The following is a 23,934-nucleotide window of genomic DNA, read 5'->3' on the forward strand; positions in this document are numbered from 1 at the left end:
TTCATTTTGAAAAATTGGGGGTGAATTCATCATATAATGGGGTGAATTTATCACCACCCTATGTGTGTGTATATCACCATCTTTTCTTCAAGGATTCGATTCCCATCCTTGCATGGGCATCTACTTAAATGTGAAACGAACTATTTTCCCATGTGTCATCATAAGCACACCGTTGGTCTTATTCACCTGAAGAGAGAGAGAGAGAGAGACAGAGACAGACAGAGAGAGAGAGAGAGAGAGAGAGAGAGAGAGAGAGAGAGAGAGAGAGAGAGAGAGAGAGTGGATGCACTATAAGTAGAGGTGGCCACAAGCAATACATATGCTATTCTTGAGTTTCGTCACTGTTTTGTGTGTGTGTATAGATGGAGGTAATAGAAATGGGAGAGAATAAGAGGGGGGCAACTGAGCTTGATGAGCAGAAATGGGTGTATGATTCTTCAATAGATCATAAAGGAAGAATCCCTCTCCGAGCTTCTACTGGTGTTTGGAAAGCAGCCCTCTTCATAGTAGGTAAGGTTTGATAACTATAAAACTGAAGAAATATTCATGCAATTAAGTTGTATGATTCTTCTCTATCTACTTGCTGTATTTTCTTTTCGGAAAATGATATTGACACCCACTTGTAATAGTTCCTTTCCATCCATCTCTTTATTGAGACCCATAATTAGAGATGGATAGCAAGTGGGTGGCAAATCATCTTCTGTATTTTATCTTTCTTCTTGTTCTTAGTGTTCTTGCTTTTGTTAGCTTTTATTAATTTCCTGGTTTGTGTTCAACTTCGAAAATTGCTGAGATTGGACGGTTGTGATGTCAAGTCATACCAAAACTTAAAGTGTATGATTCCCACAATGTATTATGTTTTTTTTTCTTTTGTGATGTGTTTGGACAAATCTCAGGAAAGATGACACTAACTTTCTGTGGATTAAGGAGGCTTAGAGCTGAAAAAGGAGAATGAGAATAGCCGAATATATCGAATCCGAGCTGCTTAAAAAAATGGTTAGGTACCTAACACTGTTTTGCGGGGATCGCTGATCAGGAGAAACGGTCCTGGTTTGCTGAATGAGGTCTCTCTGCCTTTTTAGATGTTATGGGCTTTTTGGGATTCTTTCTAGTGACTTTGATCACTGGGCTTTTGGCCCATGATCGAATGGCTAAGATCGACCGATCAATGCCTCTGCCGTGACCCCACTTTGTAGACATGGTGGCCCACCTGATCAATGCCTCTGCCGTGAGACCATTCACTTGTGTCAATGTTCAGCCAACCCAACTGACATTTTTTATAACTTCTTGTTACAGCTAGCTCCAAGTGAGCAACATGCCTAAACCGAGTCAGACTCGACTGACCACAGAGTGAACTCGGATGGCTCATTGGACTATTAGAACTGTTTCTTCTTTTATTCCTTGATTTGTTTGGTTTTAGCTCGGGAAGACTTGAGTCAACTCGCCTGTGATTAGACCTGGCAAAATCTACCTGTGCCCGCGGGTCGACCCAACCCACCCGCAAATTTGCGGGTATGAGTTGGTATTTGAGTGACCCGTCAAAATTAACCCGCGGATCACCCAACGCGCCAAAACATGTGTTGGGTCAGGTGAACACGCAGGCACCCAAATTTCGTTTTTTTTTTGTTTTTTGGTTCGAGGAGATACTGGCCTCATTTCCTAACTCGATCGCAACAAAGGGCATCTTTCAGATAAAAGAGGGGATTTCTCTCTTTTGGAGGGTACTCCAGGCATTCTTTGTTACTTCATTGAGAAGCAATCCATACGAACCGGGAGATCAAAGAAAAAGAGAAAATAGACGGTCTAGATTAAGAGGAAATACAACCTAGTATAAAAGGGACAAGGGTTCGTTTGCAATGGTGGTACTCCAGGCATTTTTTTAATTTTATTTTTTAAGTCTCTTCTTCTGTTTTTGTTGCTATAATTTCCTTATTCACCATGAAAAAAAATAAAAAAAACTCTTTGGCAAAAAATTGCAGGTTACCTGTTGGGTTGACCTAACCCACCCGCAGTGGGTGTGGGTCACCTAAGTGCTGACCTGTTGGGATTCAGGTCATTTTTTGCCCAACCCGTATGACCCGCACCGCATGACCCGTGGGTAACCCAACCAAACCCGCCCGTTTGCCAGGTCTACCTGTGATTGCCTCTCATGCTAACAAACTAATGAAACCCATCAGACCGGGATTGAGTCAATACTTATTTCATATTTTCTCTGCATGATGACTGTTTCGTATCTTTAATTTCTAAATTTCTGTTATTTTTGCTAGCAATTGAGTTCAGCGAGAGGTTGAGTTACTTTGGCATAGCAACAAATCTCATCACATACCTTACTAAAGTCCTCAATCAAGATCTCAAAACCGCTGCAAAGAATGTAAACTACTGGGCAGGTGTAACGACTATGATGCCGCTAATAGGAGGATTTGTGGCTGATGCTTACATGGGGAGTTTCAAAACAGTTCTTCTCTCTACTATAATCTATCTTTCGGTAATCCCATCTCCTCCAGTTTTTTCATTATCTTTCCATGTACTAAGCAAACTTCAAACTATTTAGTACAGTTCACCCAATAACTGTTGAAGTATAAATGATTAAATTACACCAACTCTATAACAGCTTAAGCTTTTGGAGTAATTGGTTGTTTCACATGGTATCAAAGCTATTGAAACCAACAACTCCTTGATTATAAAAATCCACGCCAACCCAAAAGAGGGGCCACATGTGCCACGCATACGGCTAAACAAACAAAAAAAGAGGGGCCACACGTGAGGGAGAGTGTTGAAGTATAAATTATTAATTAATACCTACTCTAACAGCTTAAGCTTTTAGAGTAATTGGTTGTTTCACAACAACAAGCTAGTGGTGTGATCTCTACTAAAACTAAGGTCCTGTTCGTTTGAATTGTGACAACTGATTGTGAACTCCAAACCTATTATCAGACACAAATTTAAATGTAATTTTTATTCCAATAATAGGTTTTGAGCTCACAATCGACTGTCACAATCTCAAACAAACAGGCCCTAAGAACACTTAACCAAGCTGATTAACTAAAATAAACGTCTGATGTTGGTTTGGAAAATAGGGTCTGAGCCTCTTGACAATGGCTGAATTCATCCCAAGCCTAAAACCCTGCAACGCGGACACATGTAGCAACTCGCCAAAGGTGCACAAAGTAGTCTTCTTCTTCGCAATGTACTTGATCTCTCTAGGAACAGGAGGGCACAAACCATCATTGGAGAGCTTTGGAGCTGATCAATTCGACGAAGATCACATAAAAGAGAGGAAGAAGAAGATGTCTTACTTCAATTGGTGGAATTTCGCACTTTGTGCGGGATGCATACTCGGAGTTACGGTGGTCGTATACGTTCAAGACTATGTGAGCTGGGGAATTGCAGATATCATCCTTAGTTCCGTTATGGTGTTTAGCCTAGTCGTCTTTCTTCTCGGGAAGCCATTTTACCGATACAGAGTACCCAGAGGGAGCCCCTTAACACCCATGTTGCAAGTTTTGGTTGCAGCCATTTCAAAGAGAAATCTTCCCTACCCATCCAATCCTTCCCAATTGTACGAAATTCCGAAATCACGAAGCACTGGCAAGAGGCTTCTTTGCCATACCAGTAAGCTCAGGTAAGCACGGTTTGCAGTTACTCAAATTCTTAGTGAAATTAAGATAACTCTATTAATCATTGAGAAAAATACCTCAAGGAATTAATCTCTCCATGTGCATTTGGTTTGTAGGTTTCTCGACAAAGCGGCCATTATCGAAGAGCAAGAAGATATGATGGCCAAACCAGTGGAGACACGAAATCCATGGAGATTAGCAACAGTGACAAATGTGGAGGAGATGAAGCTTGTTCTCAACATGGTCCCTGTATGGTTAACTTTGCTGCCATTCGGTATATGTATTGCTCAGGCGTCGACCTTCTTTATCAAGCAAGGAAGCACCATGAATCGAAATCTGACCCACAATCTCACTATCCCCCCTGCCTCCATTTATTCATTCGCCGCTGTTTCAATGATAATTACCGTTTGCATCTACGATAAAATCCTAGTACCCTTCTTGAGACGTGTTAGAGGAAACGAGAGAGGTATAAGCATTCTCGAAAGGATTGGAATTGGCATGATATTCACTGTATTGGCGATGGTTTCTGCGGCCATGGTGGAAAGAAAAAGGCTAAATATTGCAGAGAGGGAGCAAAGCCTCTTAGTTTCCATGAGTGTGTTTTGGTTAGCTCCACAGTACCTTATCCTTGGTATAGGAGATGGGTTTACTTTGGTGGGCTTGCAGGAATACTTTTATGATCAAGTTCCTGATTCTATGAGGAGCCTTGGGATAGCATTCTACTTGAGCGTGATTGGGGCCTCCAACTTTCTCAGTAGCTTCTTTATAACTATCGTCGACCATTTTTCGGCGAGGGGTGGGCGAAGTAGCTGGTTTGCCAAGGACATGAACAAGAGCCACATCGACTACTTCTATTGGTTGCTAGCGGTCATGGCAGGTGTCAATCTGTGTGCCTATGTGTACATTGCTAGTAGGTATTCTTACAAAAATGTAGACAAAAGGGTGGCTGATGCTGATTCTGATTCCTATGAAGGGGATGTTGTGGAAGTGATGACATGAGTTATAGTTTTTTTTTAGTGTAGACTAGAATGAACTGTAGAATGCAATGTCATTGCACACTTGCCTGAGTGTGTCTTTGCTTTATTCTACTTCAAGTGAATTTGAAGTAGTAAAAAATGGGAGTTCCCATAGATATTTGGTTAGTAGCTCTTTGATGAGTTGTTTGACACCTTTCTTCCTAGTCCTCTCTTGTTTCCTTTTACTTCACAAAGCATGGCAAATCATTAGTAAAAATTGAACTACAGTAATAAAAGAGTATTTAAATTTCCTGAAGAAATTGAAATAATTACTACTAAAACAGGGGTAAGTTTGAGATCAACAAGAACCTAACCCAAAATTTGGACGCAGTTAACTTATTTGGGTTGAAACTGATTGAGTTGAGTTGGTTAATATGCAGATATCAAAATCTAGACCTGAACACAGTTATAAAGTATCATGCAATTTGTATAATGAAACCCAACAGATTGCTGACTCATTCATGCAAGCCCAAAACAAATCTAGACCTGAACACAGTTGTCGCAGCCTGCGACAACTACACGCTCGAAATATTACCACCAATCAATCAACCTTGCAAGATTGGTCTTAGTTATCACCTCGTGATTTGCAGGGGTGGGGCTGGTAGTTTCTTTGTTGTTTAGTAAGTGCTAATTTGTGTTGGGGGTTCCAACGCAAAAGCAAAGATCCCACATCAGGAAAGTCAATAGATGTGGATGGGCTTATAAGGATTCAGGCACCCTCTCTTGATGGCTAGCTTTTAAGAGTGAGTTCTACCCAGGTCCCAACAATTAAACGATCTAGAATTAGTATACGTGAAAGGTAAAGATTGGACGGTTTACACCAACGATTCACATGCCATCTTAGAGATGGAGAATCCAAATTCTTGCAAAATCTCCGTTTAGATCCAGTAGTTATGATTCAGGATGAGAAATAAGAAGATCCACGAGGAGAAATAGTTCACATCAGAGGCATAAGTTGCATGGAGTGGGCAATTACAGTAATCTAATGGATGTAATTTTAGGGGCACTAACCAATACGCTTAGGGCCCATTTGGATACGTCCCATTTTGTATTTGGAATTGGAATTGAGTTTTAAATACAAATTGAATAGATCCGGCAGCTCATGTAGAGGGAGACAGAGAGGGAAGGGGGTACTTCCTACTGGAGGGGAGAGGTTGAGGAGCAAAGATGGTGGAGGAAACTGCAAGATCTGTGGATTTCCAATATCTTATTTCCATAGCAAATTTAGAAATCCGATTTTTTTCACTGTCAGCTGCTGAATTAGAAATCCAAGAATTTGATCCGATTCAAATTACAATGCAAAAAGGGTTGCAAATGTGAGAAATCCAAATCAAAATCTTCTTGGCAGAGCCCGTTTGGATGTGCGGATTTTAGAACTCGGGATTTTTTCACAATTGTAGCTAAGAGACGAGAAGAAGTAGACCAGCTGTCATTTTTGACTTGTTTATGACTTCTCACCCTTTTTTACGTCAGCAAGAGAGTAGCAGATCCTCCCATATTTCCAAATCTTAGAAATCTTAGGATGCAGAAGAGAATTTAAAAACCTAAATTTCTCACTTAAAATTCAAGAAACGCCGCCAGGACAGCATACAACAGCTTGATCACGAGAAAACAAACCACATCTGATCACCAAAAGGACATTATTAGATGACAAGTTGTTTTTGGATATATGGTTTACAAACCATGCTCACAAACCAGATATGCAATAGTTGGTTTAGTCATCCAACTCATTAGTTTTATAGGTTATGGTTTATGGTTAGGGTTATGATTTGTGGAGGTTTAAAATGGATGGCTATAAATTACGCTCCTATAGATCGGATGGTTAGCATTATGATATGGAGATGGTTTCTTAGGAATATCCTATCTATGTGAGGTGGTATAAAATGAATGGGTTGGATGAGTCAAACACCTATGGGAGATGGGGTATTGTAAGCTCTAGTGCAGGCTGAGCCCTAGCTCACGAACCGCATGCATCTAGTGCCAGATGCACGGTGATAGTGGCCATGGACAATGTTTGACAAGTACATCTTACTGTCCTTGATCTCACCCTCATCGGATGATCTAGACCTTTAATCAAGTCGTGTTGAGAAATATGTTCTTCATGATGTCTTCCTACTTTGAGATCACCGATTTGATGTTGGATCTACTATAGCCCATAGATCGGAGGCTAGATCCTCTTGTTAGTCAATCTCTTACTATCTATTAGGATGGTCCGACTGGGGCAATTTGAAATCGATTGAAGGCCACATTATATGGACGATTCAGATCACCCCAAAGATGAGGCATTCATCCTCTCAATGTGTATCACGTGGAACTTTCTAGTGTCACAAAAAGAAAAGGTCCCAAGGGCATTCTCGTCATTTACAGCTGCCGAATTTTGAAAATCGTCACCCCAAGCATATTCGAAGAAGACTCCCTTATTACAGCAACAACAAACGGGAAATGATATTATTCGCTTCATTTTCTTCCCCACCACCCCTTGTAGCGTAAAAAGCGTAGTAATAAAAACACTAGACGGGGGTGAACGAAGAAGAAAAGGGGTACACATATAACTTTACATAACAAAAACGAGGGATATTCTCGCGTGCTTTCTCAAAACGAAGACCCTTTATTCTCTCTGTTCAAACCCTCGCGTGCAAAATCTTATCACAAGATCTTACCATAAATCCCCTCACTTAGGGGAAAAACTAAAAGCTTCTGGTTAGGGTTTTTCTAGGGTTTCGAATTCTAGGGCTGGAGGTGGCCGTGGGAAATCGAGCCTTTTTGGTTCGTTTTCTAGGGCTGAAATTTCAGGCCTTTTTGGTTCGTTTTTCTAGGGTTGAAATTTCAGGTCTGGGTCAAGCTGAAGAAACCGTTAGGGCTTTTCTAGGGTTTTGAGATTTGGGATTTGAAATGCAGACTGAAGCTCGAGTTGGGGTTGTTGTTGAAGGAGGAGGACAGAGAGGTATAAATTCCGGCCATGGAGGTGAAGGCGGGGCCCATAAATTCGAAGGTGGGACCCACAAGTTTACTCAGAAGACTTTGCACCAGCAATCTCAGATTGGGACGATTTCGCAGCTTCTCGCCGGAGGGATCGCCGGAGCTGTTAGCAAGACCTGCACGGCGCCTCTCGCTCGCCTCACCATCCTCTTCCAGGTCGCAATTCTTCGCTTTTATTTGGGTTTTTTTTTTTTTCTTCACGTGTTTTGATCTTTGGTTTTCTTCTAACTGTTGTTTGGATTGTAGAAAGGTGGGATTTTTAATGAGATGATGTTATAGATATGTGATAATTGTAGGATGGTGTTTATGGGGTTGTTGTAATGTAGTTGTTATGTGTTTATGGCTTATGTGTTTTAGGGTAGTGGGTGTTAGTTTTTGATGATGCGTTGTGTGAGTGGGCAGATGGATTGGTGATGTGTAGAACTACCTTTGTTCTTGTATTTGAATAGTTTTATTGCAATGGAAATGTAGAGAATTTAGCACTCAAAGAAGAAACTTATGTTTCATGAGAGTTATGATTCGTCTCGAATTGAACTGCTAGAGGTCCGATTGCCTTGAATCAACCTCTCTCCCCCTCTTTTCTATCTTTTATTTTGTTGATTTCTGTTACGGCCAGTTAGGCACGCACCAATGCTCTCTCTCTCTCTCTCTCTCTCTCTCTCTCTCTCTCTCTCTCTCTCTCTCTCTCCCTCTCTCTCTCCCTCTCCCTCTCCCCCTCTCCCTCTCCCTCTCCCGCCCTCTCCCGCTCCCTCCCTCCCTCCCTCCCTCCCTCCCTCTCTCTCTCTCTCTCTCCCTCTCTCTCTCTCTCTCTCTCTCTCTCTCTCTCTCTCTCTCCTTCCTTTTTAGTGGCGGGGTGTTGATTATTATGAGAATTTGTTATCTGGGTTTATGACAATTGATTGCTTGAGTATGATGGAAAGTGTTAATGGGATTTTCGCCTGGTTTGGAGCATGTTGTGATCTCTCTGCAAAATTGTTGCAATGGGTTTCATTGCCAGATTAACATGGATATCGGAAATTGCAGTTTCCATATTTTGGTGATTGTCTAATCATTGCTTGTTTGAACTAAAGATGGAGTCTTGGGTTTGAATCTTTTTGTCCACGGTGCAACTTTGGAAGTGGAAACTGCAATTTCCGATGCCCATGGTAAGTACTTTCTTGTCTATTCTCTTGATTTCTCCCATTGGAAGTGGCATATTGTAATGGTTGTTTGTGGCTAAGTAAGCATGTGAAAGGGTCTTTCTTTATGTGCAAGTTTATTGCAGAGTTCTACACCTGCATTGCTATTTGGAAACGGGGTTGCCAGAAAATTAAAAAATAACAGAAAGGTAGATATCTGTATAATGCCATTCATGTATGGCCCCATAAGCATTTTGAGGGGCAAATCTCTTCAAACTAAGCCCTCCAAAGAGTTACCAGCTGTGTAGGGTCTGGACTCTAGATATATTCCTATTTAACTCTCATTTTGTTGCTCGTTTGTAAATATTTTAATAGTATTTCAGTAGGGGCATTTCAGTAGGAGTATTCCTATCACTCCTGAGGCACACACACATACACCCATACACATATACACACTCTACACAGTGACACACACATACAGACAGTCATATGATCGCTTACTCTACCCTGCCTTCCAGTTCTTCACGTTACAGCCTATTTTTCATTCAACTGGCTCTTAGAACTCAAGCATACTTATAATAGCTTATTGAAAACCCTAATTCTTTTGAAGCTTGATTTGCTTCCTTAATCTTAGATTCTTATTTAACTTCCAAGTAATAAAGTAAATACCTTGTATATTTGTTCTCACGCATTAATGAAACCCATCTGTTCATATATCAAAAAACCTGAACTCTTTGGAAGTTACGGCTCCCAAAATCTCATATCCATTTCTTGAAAGAATTGATTAAAGAAGTTAACAGAACAAATGTCTTAACTTTCTCATCTCCAGTTCTGATGTGTTGTATCGAACTTTTTTTACCTACCAAAAGTGATGCAGGACAATACCTAGAATAGGGAAGATCCTACACTCCTAATGGGATAAAGGTTTAGGAAATATTTAGGGCTAACATGGAATACTAGAAAACACTTAAAAGATTAACATAGGGCTGAATTAACACGTGATTATTTTACGGGCAGTAGCAAAACGGGTCAAATTAGCTCAATTTAGGCCAAAAGGGCGTTTTGGTAATTTCTGCAAATATGGAAATTGGTTTAATACTGCTGTCCAAATCTTAGGTTAGGGTTTAGAAGGTAAAAGAAAGGTTAATCTAGGGTTTAGGCTCTGATTTGGTGGTAGGTTTAGGCTACGAGTCTTTTGAAAGGGTTTTTGGGCTTGAAAATGGTGAAAATTACAATAAGGCTCAAAAGGGATTTAAAGCTATGGTTCTTTGGTGTTTAGGCTGAGGTTTAATCATAAAAACAATCATTCAACGTCTCGAAACGAGATCTTGAAGAACGAGATAAATCTATAGATTTTGGGTTTTTGTATTTTAGGGTTCAAGAACAAAGAAAAAAAGAAAATTTGATTTGCTAACCTTCTTTGTGTTGATTTGATTGAAAATATAGAAGATAATAGAGGAGAGGAGATGAGAGAAGATGGTTTCAAACCACCAAGAGGAGAAGAGAAGAAGAAGTCCAAGCCACAATAACTCACAAAAGAAAATCTCAATTCTATTCAATATTCAAAGTCAAAAGTCCTTTACATTGCTTTGATGAGATATATTTATAAGAAAAGAAACCCTAGAAGATAACCTAAAGTAAAAACTAATCTTAACCACTCATCTAATCTAAAGCAAAGCTAAATAAAGATAAAAACTTACCAAAAATAGTAATCCCGTATTTGACCTATACCCCTCCCTAAAAACAGTCATAACTTGCTCAAAACACATCCAAATCATGTGATCTTGGGCTCGTTAGATAGGTAATCGGAAAACCTTTCTAAAGACACCAAAAACACTTCAAACGGATAAGATTTGATGCCTAAAAAGTAGCTTACAAATAAAATGGCGAAAATAATAGTTAAAATATAAAAACTTGCTCAACGCCAACGACTAGAACAATCTTTATGATTTTCATCCGCATTAATAAGGAAAAAAAATAAAAAATCGATACATGTCTTTATTCACAAGTTCATCTTCTTGCTTACATTATTTTGTACTAGAATCTTGTTTCACTTACCATTCAAAAAAGAAAAAAAGAAAAAAGAAAATCTTGGTTCAATTATGCTACAGCCACTAATCTGACATCATCCTATTTCTTTAGGTACAAGGTATGCACTCAGATGTTGCTACATTGCGTAATGCTAGCATATGGCATGAGGCTTCACGTATTGTTCGTGAAGAAGGGTTTAGAGCATTTTGGAGGGGGAATTTAGTCACCATCGCTCATCGTCTTCCTTATTCTTCAATCAGCTTTTATGCTTATGAGCGCTATAAGCATGTCAGTACAAGCTGTTCAACTAAATTGGTGTAATTATTCATCAAGATTATCATAAAAAAAAAATTATTCATCAAGATTGACTATTTATTGCTTATGTTATTCTTTCACTTTTTGCAGATACTACAGTCTGTTCCTGGGCTCGACAGGCATAGAGATAATGTTAGTGCAGATCTTTGTGTACGGCTCATAGGTGGTGGCTTGGCGGGAATAACAGCCGCGTCTTTAACATACCCATTAGATCTAGTGAGGACAAGGCTTGCAGCTCAGGTAATTTTTGAATTCCTTTGGTCAGTAAAAGGTACGGACAGGCCATTCGTTAGTTCAGCTTTGTGTGGTGTAGTTATGATCTCACTTGGTGTACGACCTTTCTTTATTAGTGAATAGGCCAATCGTTAACCCCATGATTTGATGTCATTTTTTGGCACTGCAATGAAGTGATTTCAAAACCTTTTCGTAAACCATATTTCTTAGGATAATTCCTTCAAATGGAAGGTTGATCAAAATTAATCATAGGAAATGCTAATATATGGTGAAGTATCCCTCTTTTTCATCCAAAATATTTATGGATTGTTTAGGAAGGGCAATTTTAAATTTTGAATGCAGTAGTTGATGCATGCATAATGAGATTATCGCGTGCTTGTCGATGTTTGCCATATATATGCTTGTCATTTACTTTCCAAAAAAAGGAAATAAAAGAAATTTGCTTAACAATTACCGCGCTATGCTACCTTTTTTTTTCATAATAAGGTGTTGGTTTGGTTTATTTAAGCTAATAAAAAGTAAAATTACGATGGTTTAGTTTTAGGATTAATCTGCTGTGAGACATCTGAAAATAGAAAATGCCGACTTAGATTTTCCTGGCGTTGATCTGCTAATATAATCAAATCATCTCTCGGTTCAGGTTCACTTTGATTGTTAAAATTTTTCCATAGCCTTTTTTGTTGGAAGATGACAAAATTTTATTAAAATTGGCTATAACTGTATTACAACAACGGGAACGAGGCATCCTACTCGTGTGAACAACAGCTACGCCACGCCCAGAAAGAGCACAACATTTTCATGCCTATCCCAGCCCGAAAAAACCTTACATTTAATCCTTTCCTTCTGTTTTCACCCACCCCTTCTCATAACAGTCCGTACTCTGTCATTCTTCTCAGCCTGTAACAATAAATTAGTGGCCTGAAGTGTTTTGGCACGTGAATGTACTCCGCCTTACAGCAGAATACATGGTGAGCTCTTCTCCTGGTTAGTTTGTTCAACTAACCACCATAACTGTTGTCCCAATTCTCCAAATGTGCCACTCTTCATTCCTCTTGCGTAGAGTCTCACACATATTGATTTTCCTGCTTACCAAAGTTGAAGCGAAAGCCGTTACCCTTGGTGGGGTCGATGACTTCCAATGTTTTGTACGACTTGATGGTTTCCTGTTCAACGAATTCAAAGTATAAAAGAAAGATTTAACTGATAAGGCACCTTGAGGATCCAGGACTCAAACGATTCAAAAAAAAAAAAGGATCGAGGACTCAAACTCTACAATCAGAGGACAGCGGGGAACAGTAAGAGGATTACATGAGACCTAGGAGTGAGGATAGACTGGAGAACTCACTATCCTTAAGGTTATGCCTAAACCTAATATCCTAGAATCCATCCCCATCCTCCCCCTCACCAAGTAGTCATTGACTTTGGCCTCCCTACAGGTCGCTAGACGGTACAGGTTCGGGAATGCATGGGACAAACTGAACTCCCCTAACCTCAAGTCTACCCAAAATCGAATACCCTCTCCCTTGTCCACACTGAATCTAACGACTTGTAGGAAGATCTAGACTTACAAATCGACTTCCATGCATCCAAACCTTTGCCTAACACCAGGTCTCTACTCTCCCAATCTCCCCACTAACTCCCATATTTGTCCCCAATGACTTTATGCCATAAAATTCTTTTTCTCTACTAATTTCTCCATAGTTTCATTTCTCTCTATTTGCTTTCTAACTTCCTTCTAGCCTTGGTTCTTTCTTTTTCTTTTCTGTTGAAAACCATGTATCCCTATTTCTTCTACGTCGCGGTTGCTTACCTTCTCATCTAGTTTCTTTGTTTTGTTATTGTTGCCTTCCAAGTTTTCTTTCTCTTTGGTTGTTCTTTTATGTCCTATATTATCCTATTGCTTTTCTTTTCCCCAACGGCATCTTCTCAGAGGCATTTCTTTTTCCCAGACGGCACTTCACAGATCCATTTCTTTTCCCGGAAGAACGTCATCTTCTCAGACTCATACCCCACAACTTCTAACCATTAAACTTGATGGCTCAAACTTCATTATTGGAAAGTTTCTTGATTTTAGATTAAGATCTAATAAATCACTTTGATGGGATCGTGCCTTTTCTGCTTTACAAGTTTGAGATTGGTTTAGTTGCATTTCCATCTTATCTTTTTTGACTTCATTTTGGCTTGTTGGTAGTTACCAAGTGCTCTTGAGATCTCACAATCTGCAATTTGATCTATTTCCATTTCCATCTCATCTTTATCAGTTTGACATTTTGACTTCGTTACCAAATGCGCTTGAGCTCTCACAAACTGCAATGCGATTTAGCCAACTAATCTGCTAGTTTAGGTTATTTATCTATTGATTTGACTGTACTACTGTAGTAGAAATGTAGCAAACCTGGAACTATGTAGAACTGTCTGTGAACCTGACAACCTTAGTGCCGTGTTCATTGGAAATGTACTGTTCATATAGAAGGAATATTATATGTTCATAATTTTTGTTCCTTGTGTTACACTTTTGTCCTTCACCATTTGCTCTCTCCCAGTTCCCTTGCTTTTGAGATTTTTCTTTCATGAAAAAGTTTGTGGCTAATGGAAGTGGAAACGACTTTACATAGAATCAATACATTTTGTGAGTGGTGTTTTATCCGAGATGGGATTGCTCTTTGTCTAGATCCTTAACTCGATTGGTCTGAAATTCTGCAGACAAATGTCATCTATTACAGAGGGATTTCCCATGCACTTTATGCAATATGCCGAGATGAGGGCCTTAAAGGGCTGTACAAAGGTCTTGGGGCTACATTGTTGGTACGTTTCTGTTGTTAGGGTGCTTCTGTTTGTTTATATCTCCTATTAACTTTTCTTGCTAATTTTGTGACAAATTGGTTATAATACAGGGGGTTGGGCCCAGTATTGCAATCAGCTTTTCTGTTTATGAGACCTTGAGATCTTCTTGGCAGTTACGGAGGTAATTATTTCTATGTAATTTCATTGGACTAGTTTACTAAGCCGAGGGCTTTTTTTTATCTGTTTCTTTATATACTCAAGGCTAATACTTCAATTGTGATTCATTGGACATTAGGCCTCATGATTCCACTGTCCTGGTTAGCTTAGCTTGTGGCAGTCTTTCAGGCATTGCGTCATCAACAAGTAAGTGCTTTTCAACTTACTACACCCGATAAGTTTTCTGATAAATAGACTGAGGATGAAAACCCACATTTAAATCTTGAGTAAGTGAGATTCTTTAGTTTCTTGTTCATTTTTAGTATGCTTGTTCCAACTAATCCTACTGCAAGTTTTTTTTTTTTTTTTTTTTTTTGAAAATTAACTATCCTACTGCAAGTTAAACCAGAAAATGTTGTTGGTTTTATTTATATTTTTGTTATTAGTTACTTGGTGTTTGGGCATGTCATCTTTTATATGTGACGCGCCTTTTTTAGCGAATTGTGATTCCTCTTGCTATTCCTTTTGCGCCAGTTGTTAGATATTAGAGAAGCCGGGGTTTTTAAGTTGGCTAGAAGGTTTGCAAATTACAACTATTTGTTACTATCTGCCTTTCCCTTTGGTTTACTTCTTCTTGTCAATGCCTTGGTATTATTACCTATTGTCCTATGCCGAATTGCCAATGCATATCAAGATACACATTCAATTGGTTACAAAAACATGACACAGGTTTGTATGATATGAACCCCGCTATATGCTTTTATTTATAGCATATCGTCTGAGACACATGCCCCGTGTCGAATGATACGATCCGATACCTGATGTATACATATAAAAAATGTCTATATGAGAATGGGATTTCTAAAATCCCCATTTTTTTTATCACTTTTATATCATCTCAATACCTCGGGAACGTTTCTATAGGGATTTTGCAGGCTCTTTTCTCCAATATTTGAAAAAAGATACTGTTTGCTCGTCTGATTGGCACATCGAAGCATTGAACCAGTCATTTTGGGTGCTTTTTGTTATTGAAGCAAATACTCGACGTTTCTTTATTTTTGTAATTATTATTGTTTGTAGGGCCTAAATAATAATAGCCTTATTTTTTTTAGTATGCTATTTGGCAAGATCTATGCATGAATATGCTAGATCTAGTGTTGTTTTCCTCCTTATGGCTTCAAATTTTTTTTCTTTTCCCAAATGACTATTAACACTTAAATTGATAATTGTGTATAGAGGACTAGATCTATGCATGTATGTGTTAGAACTTAGAATTTTATTTTTTATACTTTTTTCATCTTGTAAAACATATATAGACTTTATTCAGACGACAAGTGTTGTTTTCATGCTTTTGGGCTCAGAAGTTATTCAGGGAAAGTACAGATCCCTGCCAGAACATGGGGGATTGATCGTGTGGCGTGAAATCTTACGGCAGGTAGTCAAATTTAATGAAGGGATCAGATTCATGCTCGATTCAAGGGAGAGAATCCGCTTCTGTGGAACAGATTGATGCAAAAGAGGACATTCGGCAAGGCATCTGACTATAACTCGGTGCAATCGGCAGCAGAGAATGTTCTGCTGAGATCTAGCTGTAGTTTGCAAAGAGGCCTACTATTATCCCTAAGTGGAATATTACCCCACAGGCCTTCTGTAGTAATAATCAACTTATTGGGTCAAACGAGTTGCAGATGATACTGGTGGTGCTGGAGTTTGCAGTGACGAAATGAAAATTGCCTCCCTGGACGATGAAGAGGATGTGATAGCTGGAAGGTGATCACTAGAGAAGTATTCACTTGAAGTGGAGCTAAGGGCGGCCACCAATTCAGCCCTTAACCAGGGAGATCGGGAATCATCTACCGGTGACAGCGACCAATGCTCGGAGTTGGAAGCCTTGTTGATATGGATAAGGACTTGGGAATCCTATTTGAGGACAGAGAGAATGAGACTTGGAGAATGTTGAATGACATTGAGGCTCGGGATAAAGGATGCAACACTTCTAGATAGGGGAAAGGCAAGGGGCTAAGGGAGTTAAGGAGCTTGGCCTGAAGCTAGACACCGGGTTTTATCTCAATTTAGTAGCAAGATGAGAGTAATCTTTTGGAATATCAGGGGTCTGGGGATCCACAGACAAACGGGCAGCTGTAAAAGACATCATTCAAAATTGGGGAATTGATATCATGATGCTATGTGAATTGAAGGTGTTAAAGGCAGCTGAAAGCCTTATTAATAATGTATAGTGTGGAAGAAATCGAAGGTGGGCGTCTGGATGCAAATGGGGCTGCAGGTGGACTTGCTTCTTGAAGGTGCAAAATCTTCTTGGTCGAATAGTCAGTCAAATCCTATATTATGTTGGCTTGATAGGTTTTGTTATCTTACTACTGGGAGGAATGTTTTTCACAAATCTTACAAAGGCTTTTTCTCACCCAATTTCTAAGTCAGCCTAGGCCCTTCAAATTCGATGTGGCTTTATCCAAGATTCTTTATTTTGATAAAAAGATAATGGAATGATGGGGAGAATTTAAAGCGAAAGGCTGGAAAGGATTCCTAGTTTGCATGAAGTTGAGAGCATTGAAAGGCAAGATAAAGGAATTGAAAAAAGTGTATGTCAAGGAGCACATGGCCAGGAAAGAGCTCGTACTAAAAACAATCAAGGACCTTGAAAGAATGGGAGAGGAATGTAGGTTGGAGGAAGAAAAAAAAAACAAGACGGTCATTAAAGGTAGAATATGAGTAAATCATGGCAAGGGAAGGAATTAGTTGGCGCCAAAAGGATGCCAACTAAAGAAGGGGATAAGAACTGTAAGTTCTTCCACAGGATGCCAAATGCAAGAAAAAGGATCGATGCGATTAATTGCCTTGTAAATGGTGAGGAACTAGTTTAAGAGCAAAAATGTATAAAGAGCCTAATGCCTAATTTTGCAATTCTCCTTGGTATGCTGATCACAATCATAAAGAGGCGACGGCATTACTCTTTGGTCTACGATGGTATGCTGATCACAATTTGGTCCACTGATCATAGAGGGTGACTCGGCCAACACAATTGCTTGGGCAGCCAACAAGAGCTGTGAGCCATGGCGGTTGGAATCCAAGATCGATGAAATCAGGGATCTTGTTCGCATTATACATTCCCAGTTACAGCATATGAGACGATCAGCGAACTCCATAGCGGACGGTTTAGCAAAGGCGGGGGTCGATCGTATCGCTACTTTGGTTGGGAATGGGGAGATGATTGGGGACGGATTATGAAACGCTTTTAATTGTTAAAATCTCAGCTTCGATGCTGTCTCTTTGTATCTCCGGGGACATCTTGTCCCCAGGGCGGCTTTTTTGTTTTTAATAAAATTATTTGGTACTTGTTAAAAAAAAAAATTGTGCAATTCTCCTCAAAACTATATTTGAAGGATCATGATTGGAGGCCCAAGCTTGGGGGGTTGGTCTTTAAGCAGCTCAGGCAGGAATAAAATGGCTGGTTTGAAAGAGAGTTTGAGAAAGAGGTAGTTAGAGCTACAATCTGTGGCGCATGAAGATAAAGCTCCTTGTCCTGATGATTTCCCAATGGCGTTACATTAAGAGTATTGGGAGGTGATCAAAGAAGACGTTTTAGCCTTTATGTCTGAATTTCACACGAGTCGTAAACTGGGTAAAGAATAAATACAAGTATACGACATTTATCACTCTCATCCCAAAGAAGTAGCTACCGAGCTTAAAGACTTTCAGCCAATCAACTTAGGTCACATCATTTACAAAATCTTAGCCAAAGTTTTAGCTAGGGATGTGAAAGAAGTTATGTATGGCATTATTTCATAGTTTTAGGGAGTGTTCAGTAAGGACAGATAGATCATGGATGGAATTCTCATTGCCACTGAAGTTATAGAGTACAAGATGAGAGGTGGTTAAGGAGTCATCTGCAAGACAGATATGGAGAAGACGTATGACCCCACGTGGATTGGAACTTTGTGGATTTCATTTAGGAGAGGATGAGATTCAGCGAAAAATAGAGAAATTGGATAAAGGCTTGCATATCAACATCTTCCTTCTCCATCTTGGTGAATGGGTCCTTATAGTTGGGTTATTCATCAATTGGAGAGGCATCGGACAAGGTGACCCCATATCTCCTTATTAATCATGGTTGCGGAAGCGCTTAGTCTCTTCCTCTCAACGGCGGAAGGGAAATGTTCAACCGCTATCACATTTGTAGTTTGCGGATGACTCCTTTATTTTTCTTCGAGAAGATTTAGATCATATTGGATTTCTAAAAAGAATCATCAAATGGTTTGAAATGGCGTATGGGTTGAATATGTAGGTAGTAGAGGTCGAGGATCATGCTCTTGCACTTGGATGTAGGAAAGAGGAATTGCCCATCAATTATATTGGGTTAACTTCGGGACATGGAATTCCAAAAGCTTCTCTTTGGGATCATGTGGTTGAAGGTGTGGAAAGGAAATTTGGCAATGTGGAAGAAGAATTATATATCCTTTGGGGGTAGAATCAATCACCCTTATTAAGGTGGCCCCGGCAAATTTTCTGCTTTATGAGTCACTATATAAAATACCAGCCATGGTTTTAAATTCCCACAAACGACTGAAATGTTTTTGTTTCCATTCCCACTGGAACGAAAACTCAATGAATTCCTTCCGCATCATAATTTCCGACTCGAATTCCCGAAATTTGACTGAAATGGTCGGAATGATAAAAAAGTGAAAGATGCTATGATTTCCATTTCATTAATATAGAGAACGATATTTGGTAGGCAACAACAACATCATTGAACTACACATCAAAGTAACTGTATCCATGGTTTCAAATTTTGGTTTCGGAATGCGTTTTGGTCTTCACCGAAACCAAAATTTCGGCCAAAATTCGACGAAACAATGAAAAGAAATATTTTATCATACCAAATTGGCCGAAATTTTTGTAATTCAAGATTTTTGGTTGAATTTCCTTAAATCTTAAATATCGGATGAAATTTCGGGAAAAATGAAATTTCGGTTCAAAATTTTGGTCGAAATAATGTACGATTTCTGGTATTGTGGATTTCGATTTCGGTCTCTACCGAAACCTGAAATTTCGGATTTCGGTCGAAATTTAAAACCATGATTGTATCTTATGCATTGGATGTCAGATCGGCATGAGACCAATAATACATCGTAACTATGTGGTATTGGCATAGAGTTGTTGCCTTGGAAGGGAGATTGGTCATTGTACTTTCTTTTACTTCATCACATTGTACTTCTTTTTCACTTTATTGTTCCAGGCATGTGCGACGATGCATTTCACTAGGTATTTGTCTGTTCGATGTGATTAAGCCATTATGGATGGCTTTCTTGCTTCTGTGATGGTTTCTAAGTATGTATTTGTGCTTATTTTAGCATTTCCCAAAGTTCATCTTAGAATTTCATCATTTGCATATGTTTCCATACTTCTTCTTGATTTCACAAGATTTCCACCGAAACTGAAATGTTTTTGTTTCGTGCCGATTGAAACCTAAACTGAATCCGAAATTTAAAACCTTGATACCAACAAAGGTAACGAAGAGAATAGAAAAGCTTCAAAGGGATTTCCTTTGAGGAGGGGAGACAACCAGAAGGCAGAAAGTTGAAACACCTCATGTGCTGGGAAAAGGTGCATAGATCAAAGGAACATGGTGGTATTGTGATTGATAGAATTAAATTAAGGAATAAAGCTCTTTTTGGAAAAATGGCTTTGAAGATACGGGGAGGAGGTATTATGGCATAGAATTATTAGAGACAAGTACGGGTGAGGTTGGGAGGTGTGGGAGAGTAGGTACTTAGCAGGATGTATTCCATATGTGTGTTTAGACCCTTGTATGAGCCTTTAGTTAGATTTAGAGTGGGAAAGGGAGAGAGAACTCGCTTTTGGGTAGATCTCTGGATAGGTGTCCTTGTTGTGCCATGCATTTCTAGTCCTGTATCTTTTAACGATTGATAGATGGGGAAAGTGTGTGTGACTGTGTTAAGAAAGGGGGGTGGTTTGGGCTGTTGGGCTTAGGAGAAACCTTAAGGACAAAGAGATATGTAGTCTTTCCTTGCTTCTTGGACTGTTCACCCTCTAGCCATGATCATAGTGTGTGGACCCCAGATTCTATTGGTTCATTTTCTATTCGCTCTTTTCTTTCACAGGATGATACAAGAGGTTCTGTTCCAATTTCCCACCAATTTCACAAGCATTTTTTTTTTTTTGAAAAGTTTAAAAATGGAAAGACATGAAATTAGCACTTGAAAAATGGATCCAGCACTTAAATCCTATCTACACAAGCATATGGCTATTTGGTTGATCTCCGGTTTGGTGTCCTTGTTGTGCCATGCATCTCTAGCCCTGTATCTTTTAGCGAGTGATAGATGGGTAAGAGTGTGTGCCTATATGTTAAGAAAGTGGGATGGTGGGGTGGTTTGGGCTGTTGTAAGGCTTAGGAGAAACCTTAAGGACAATGAGATCGGTAGTATTTTCTCGCTTCTTAGTCTACTCTCTTCCTAATACTGTTTACCATCTAGCCATTGTCATAGAGTGTGGACCCCTGATTCTTTTGTTTCATTTTCTGTTCATATGGTGATCGACAGCTTAGTGCATCTTTTGCAAGAAGGAAGAGGACTCCTTAGATCGTGTTCTCTTGCATTGCTCATTTGCTGTATGGATCTGGAAGGTCAATATAAAAAGCTTTGGTAAGGTTTGGGTCTTCCATTGATCTATCAAGAAGACCATCTTGCATTGAAGTAGCGGACCTTTTGGAAAAGCGGGGCGAACTCTTAGGCGGTTGCTTTATATGGTACATTTATAAAGAAAAAGGTCCGTATCTTTGAAGAGAAAGTGAGGCGGGCTGGGTGGATATTTATGAAATTCAATGTTGATCTTGTTTCATGGGGAAGTCATGAAAAAACGTTTTCTTTCTATAGCATGAGGGACATGCTACGAAATTGGAGAACAATCATTTTTGAAAAGGGGCTAAGGCTAATATTTCCCCAAGGTGCTGCCGACCCCGGTCAGGGTGGGTGTAGTTCAATTTTGATGGAAGTTCTGAAGGAAATCTAGGACGGGCAGGGGGTTTTTTCTTGACAACAATGGACACACAATTCTATCCTTCTCTGGGCCAGGTAGGGTGTGTGATTCTAATGATGTGGAAGCAAAAGCTCTTCTTTGGGGCTTGAGATGGTATGCATATTCCATGTTCAGCCTCTTACTCATTGAATGAGACAATTTCGCCTTGGCACGGGCAAGGAATAAGGCCCCTAGTCCATGGGAATTGGCAGACATTATATTAAAAATTTGAGATCTAATCTATGCTTGATTGTGTGCCCGGAGTGACAGGCTGTCAAAAGATGGAGCAGAGAAGTAAGCAATGACGTTTTCAGGTCTGGGTGGGTAAGGGCTAGGGGGAAACATTATGGGGTATAGCTGCTGTATATGGTTTGTGGGGCCTCTTGTCCCCTCTGTTTGTATTACGATTGTCTTCATTTAATAAAACCAGTTGCTTTTCAAAAAAAAAAGAAAGAAAAAGAAAGGTCATAGGCGACCATGTTTTGATAACGGGACGAACTCACTGTGTTTTACATGTTTTAACCATCTGTTAAAGGCTATTACAATTCCCAGAAAGCTCTCGACAGCCAATCAGAGAATGTAAAACAAGGTGAGTTCCTGCTATTATCCCAACATGTTTGTCCGGATATCAGTAGCATATAGAAATTAGGAAGATGACAGCGAGATGAGAGGGAAGATTGAGCAGGTGGGCCCCAGGTGGAGCTGATTGATAATGATCCATTCTGGTGTGGATGCGGCTTCTCTGGAGTTTGCATTAGCTGGTTCAGTCCATGGTCGCCAGTAATGTTGCAGGTTCTATTGGTAGGAATAGGATTATCACCCGCACTGTTCCGCTGCTCTTTCAGCTAAGAGTATACTGCTTGGAGGAAATTGACAGGGATCCGTGATGGTATTAATCATTTGATGAATTAGTGGTGCTCTGGAATGTATAACTGTGGCTAATTGGCTCTGTTCAGATGAGACGGGTCATTTTACTGGTAAAGAGATATAGAGGGTAGAGGTTGTTGACTTGGGAGAGTATTGCATTTGTGGGGCGCCTTGTCGCTGTTGATGTTATCTATGTTACAACCATATTAATAAAATTGTTATCTTGAAAAAAAGAGTATGGCCAGGGAGAGCAGAGTTCCTTGCACTGCCACTCCTGCGTGCCCTTCATGTGGACCCGACCATCTGGTCCACATGCAGGGAGTAGCAGTCCCGGATAAACCTCACGTTCAGCCACCACGCCTAGAAATTACTGTCATTTTAGCGGTCATGTTTTCTTCCCCAAATTTAGCATACTGTAGCTTGAAAAGGAAAAATCATGATTCATATTTAACATAAAAGTATCATTGAATTTCGTTTGGGTGTTTGGTAAGGTCCTTTGCTGCTGATGATTATATAAGTTTCGTCTGCTGAAAATTACTTGGTGCTACCCTTTATCAAGTACAATCCGGAACCTTTCCAATTATCAAGTTTCAATGGTTTTCTTGTGGAGGTATAAGCGTATAGCTTTAGTAACAATGGTAATATAATTTTACTTGTACCGCAGTTCATCAGTTCACTTGTTAGTGTAGTGGCAATGGCATTACTGTGATACAAAAATGGAGTCGCTCCATTTACGGCATTTAAGACTGGTTTCAAACTGTAAACTATAATTAGCACCAAGAAGTAGTGAGCAGAAAACAATTTCTTGTGCAAAAATATTAGATTGAAACAATCTAGTTTAAAATTATTCTTAGGCACATACAATTTTGGGGTTCTAAATTTACACGTGATGACGTCTGTCATGAAAGCATTTGAGTGTACAGCATTGTTTGTCTCCTCTTTATTCTTTTTTGTAACATTTCATCATAGAAATATTTACACAATAGGCAGGGATTGCCTAGTAAATCAAAACAAACTATTCCTCATGCCTAAGCACAATTCTCATTTGGGTACACAATATTGTAAGCTGTTCGCCTCTGACACTTCTGCTCTGATGTTTCAGCGACGTTTCCTCTGGATCTTGTGAGGCGGCGGATGCAGTTGGAAGGAGCAGGTGGTCGGGCTCGTGTCTACCAATGTGGCCTGTTCGGAACTTTCCGACATATAATTAAGACAGAAGGCTTGCGTGGCTTGTATAGGGGCATACTACCAGAATACTATAAAGTTGTCCCTAGCGTTGGCATTGTCTTCATGACTTACGAGTCCATCAAGATGCTTTTAGCTGGCGTGCCCTCCGATGATTAGTGATCCTCCTCTATCCTCCCCATCATTCCCAGCTCTGTTCCTCTGCAATCAAAGCCTGCGGTTTGTGTTCTTATAGGTAGAAGATGAGTTTTTGGCGTCCCAAGAAATCCCATGTTGGAAGTTTTGTCTCCGTTTATGTGAAAACATATTTTTTTTCATTGTATAGATAGAAATATTGAATCTCAAGTGTATTCACAGGCCTTGATAATGTTCACAGATAATATTAATTTGATGATAATTTTCATCTCATCTGTTATGACTTTGCTGACTACCACATTATAGGGGGAGCCATCAGTTGTTTCCAATTTTATTCAGCAGTATAATTTCATTTCTTGATGGGAGTAGTTAGTTTGATGTTTCAAATTTTCAAATTTCTAAAGAAAGGGCTGAGGGGAGTTGAAACCAGGAAGTTGGCATTGA

The 23,934-nt window shown here is 39.6% G+C and overlaps 2 protein-coding genes across 2 annotated transcripts; both read left to right on the forward strand.

Annotated features, from left to right (window-relative positions):
• The first annotated feature begins 250 nt into the window (after positions 1 to 250).
• On the forward strand, positions 251 to 4,785 carry LOC143850854 (protein NRT1/ PTR FAMILY 5.6-like). The gene is made up of 4 exons (XM_077360123.1): positions 251 to 510; positions 2,268 to 2,485; positions 3,078 to 3,622; positions 3,734 to 4,785. Exons 1-4 carry the CDS (start codon positions 363 to 365, stop codon positions 4,614 to 4,616), a joined length of 1,794 nt encoding a protein of 597 aa, XP_077216238.1. The 5' UTR covers positions 251 to 362; the 3' UTR covers positions 4,617 to 4,785.
• A 2,331-nt stretch (positions 4,786 to 7,116) lies between these two features.
• LOC143850855 (uncharacterized) lies at positions 7,117 to 23,763 on the forward strand. The gene is made up of 7 exons (XM_077360125.1): positions 7,117 to 7,768; positions 10,873 to 11,049; positions 11,167 to 11,316; positions 14,014 to 14,115; positions 14,205 to 14,275; positions 14,390 to 14,457; positions 23,273 to 23,763. The coding sequence occupies exons 1-7, from the start codon at positions 7,526 to 7,528 to the stop codon at positions 23,512 to 23,514; spliced, it is 1,053 nt and encodes a 350-aa protein (XP_077216240.1). The 5' UTR covers positions 7,117 to 7,525; the 3' UTR covers positions 23,515 to 23,763.
• The last annotated feature ends 171 nt before the right edge of the window (positions 23,764 to 23,934 follow it).

This window comes from Tasmannia lanceolata, unplaced genomic scaffold (genome assembly GCF_043159265.1).
Source record: "Tasmannia lanceolata isolate RefF3 unplaced genomic scaffold, GAP_Taslan_0.1 ptg000018l, whole genome shotgun sequence".
NCBI lineage: Eukaryota > Viridiplantae > Streptophyta > Magnoliopsida > Canellales > Winteraceae > Tasmannia > Tasmannia lanceolata.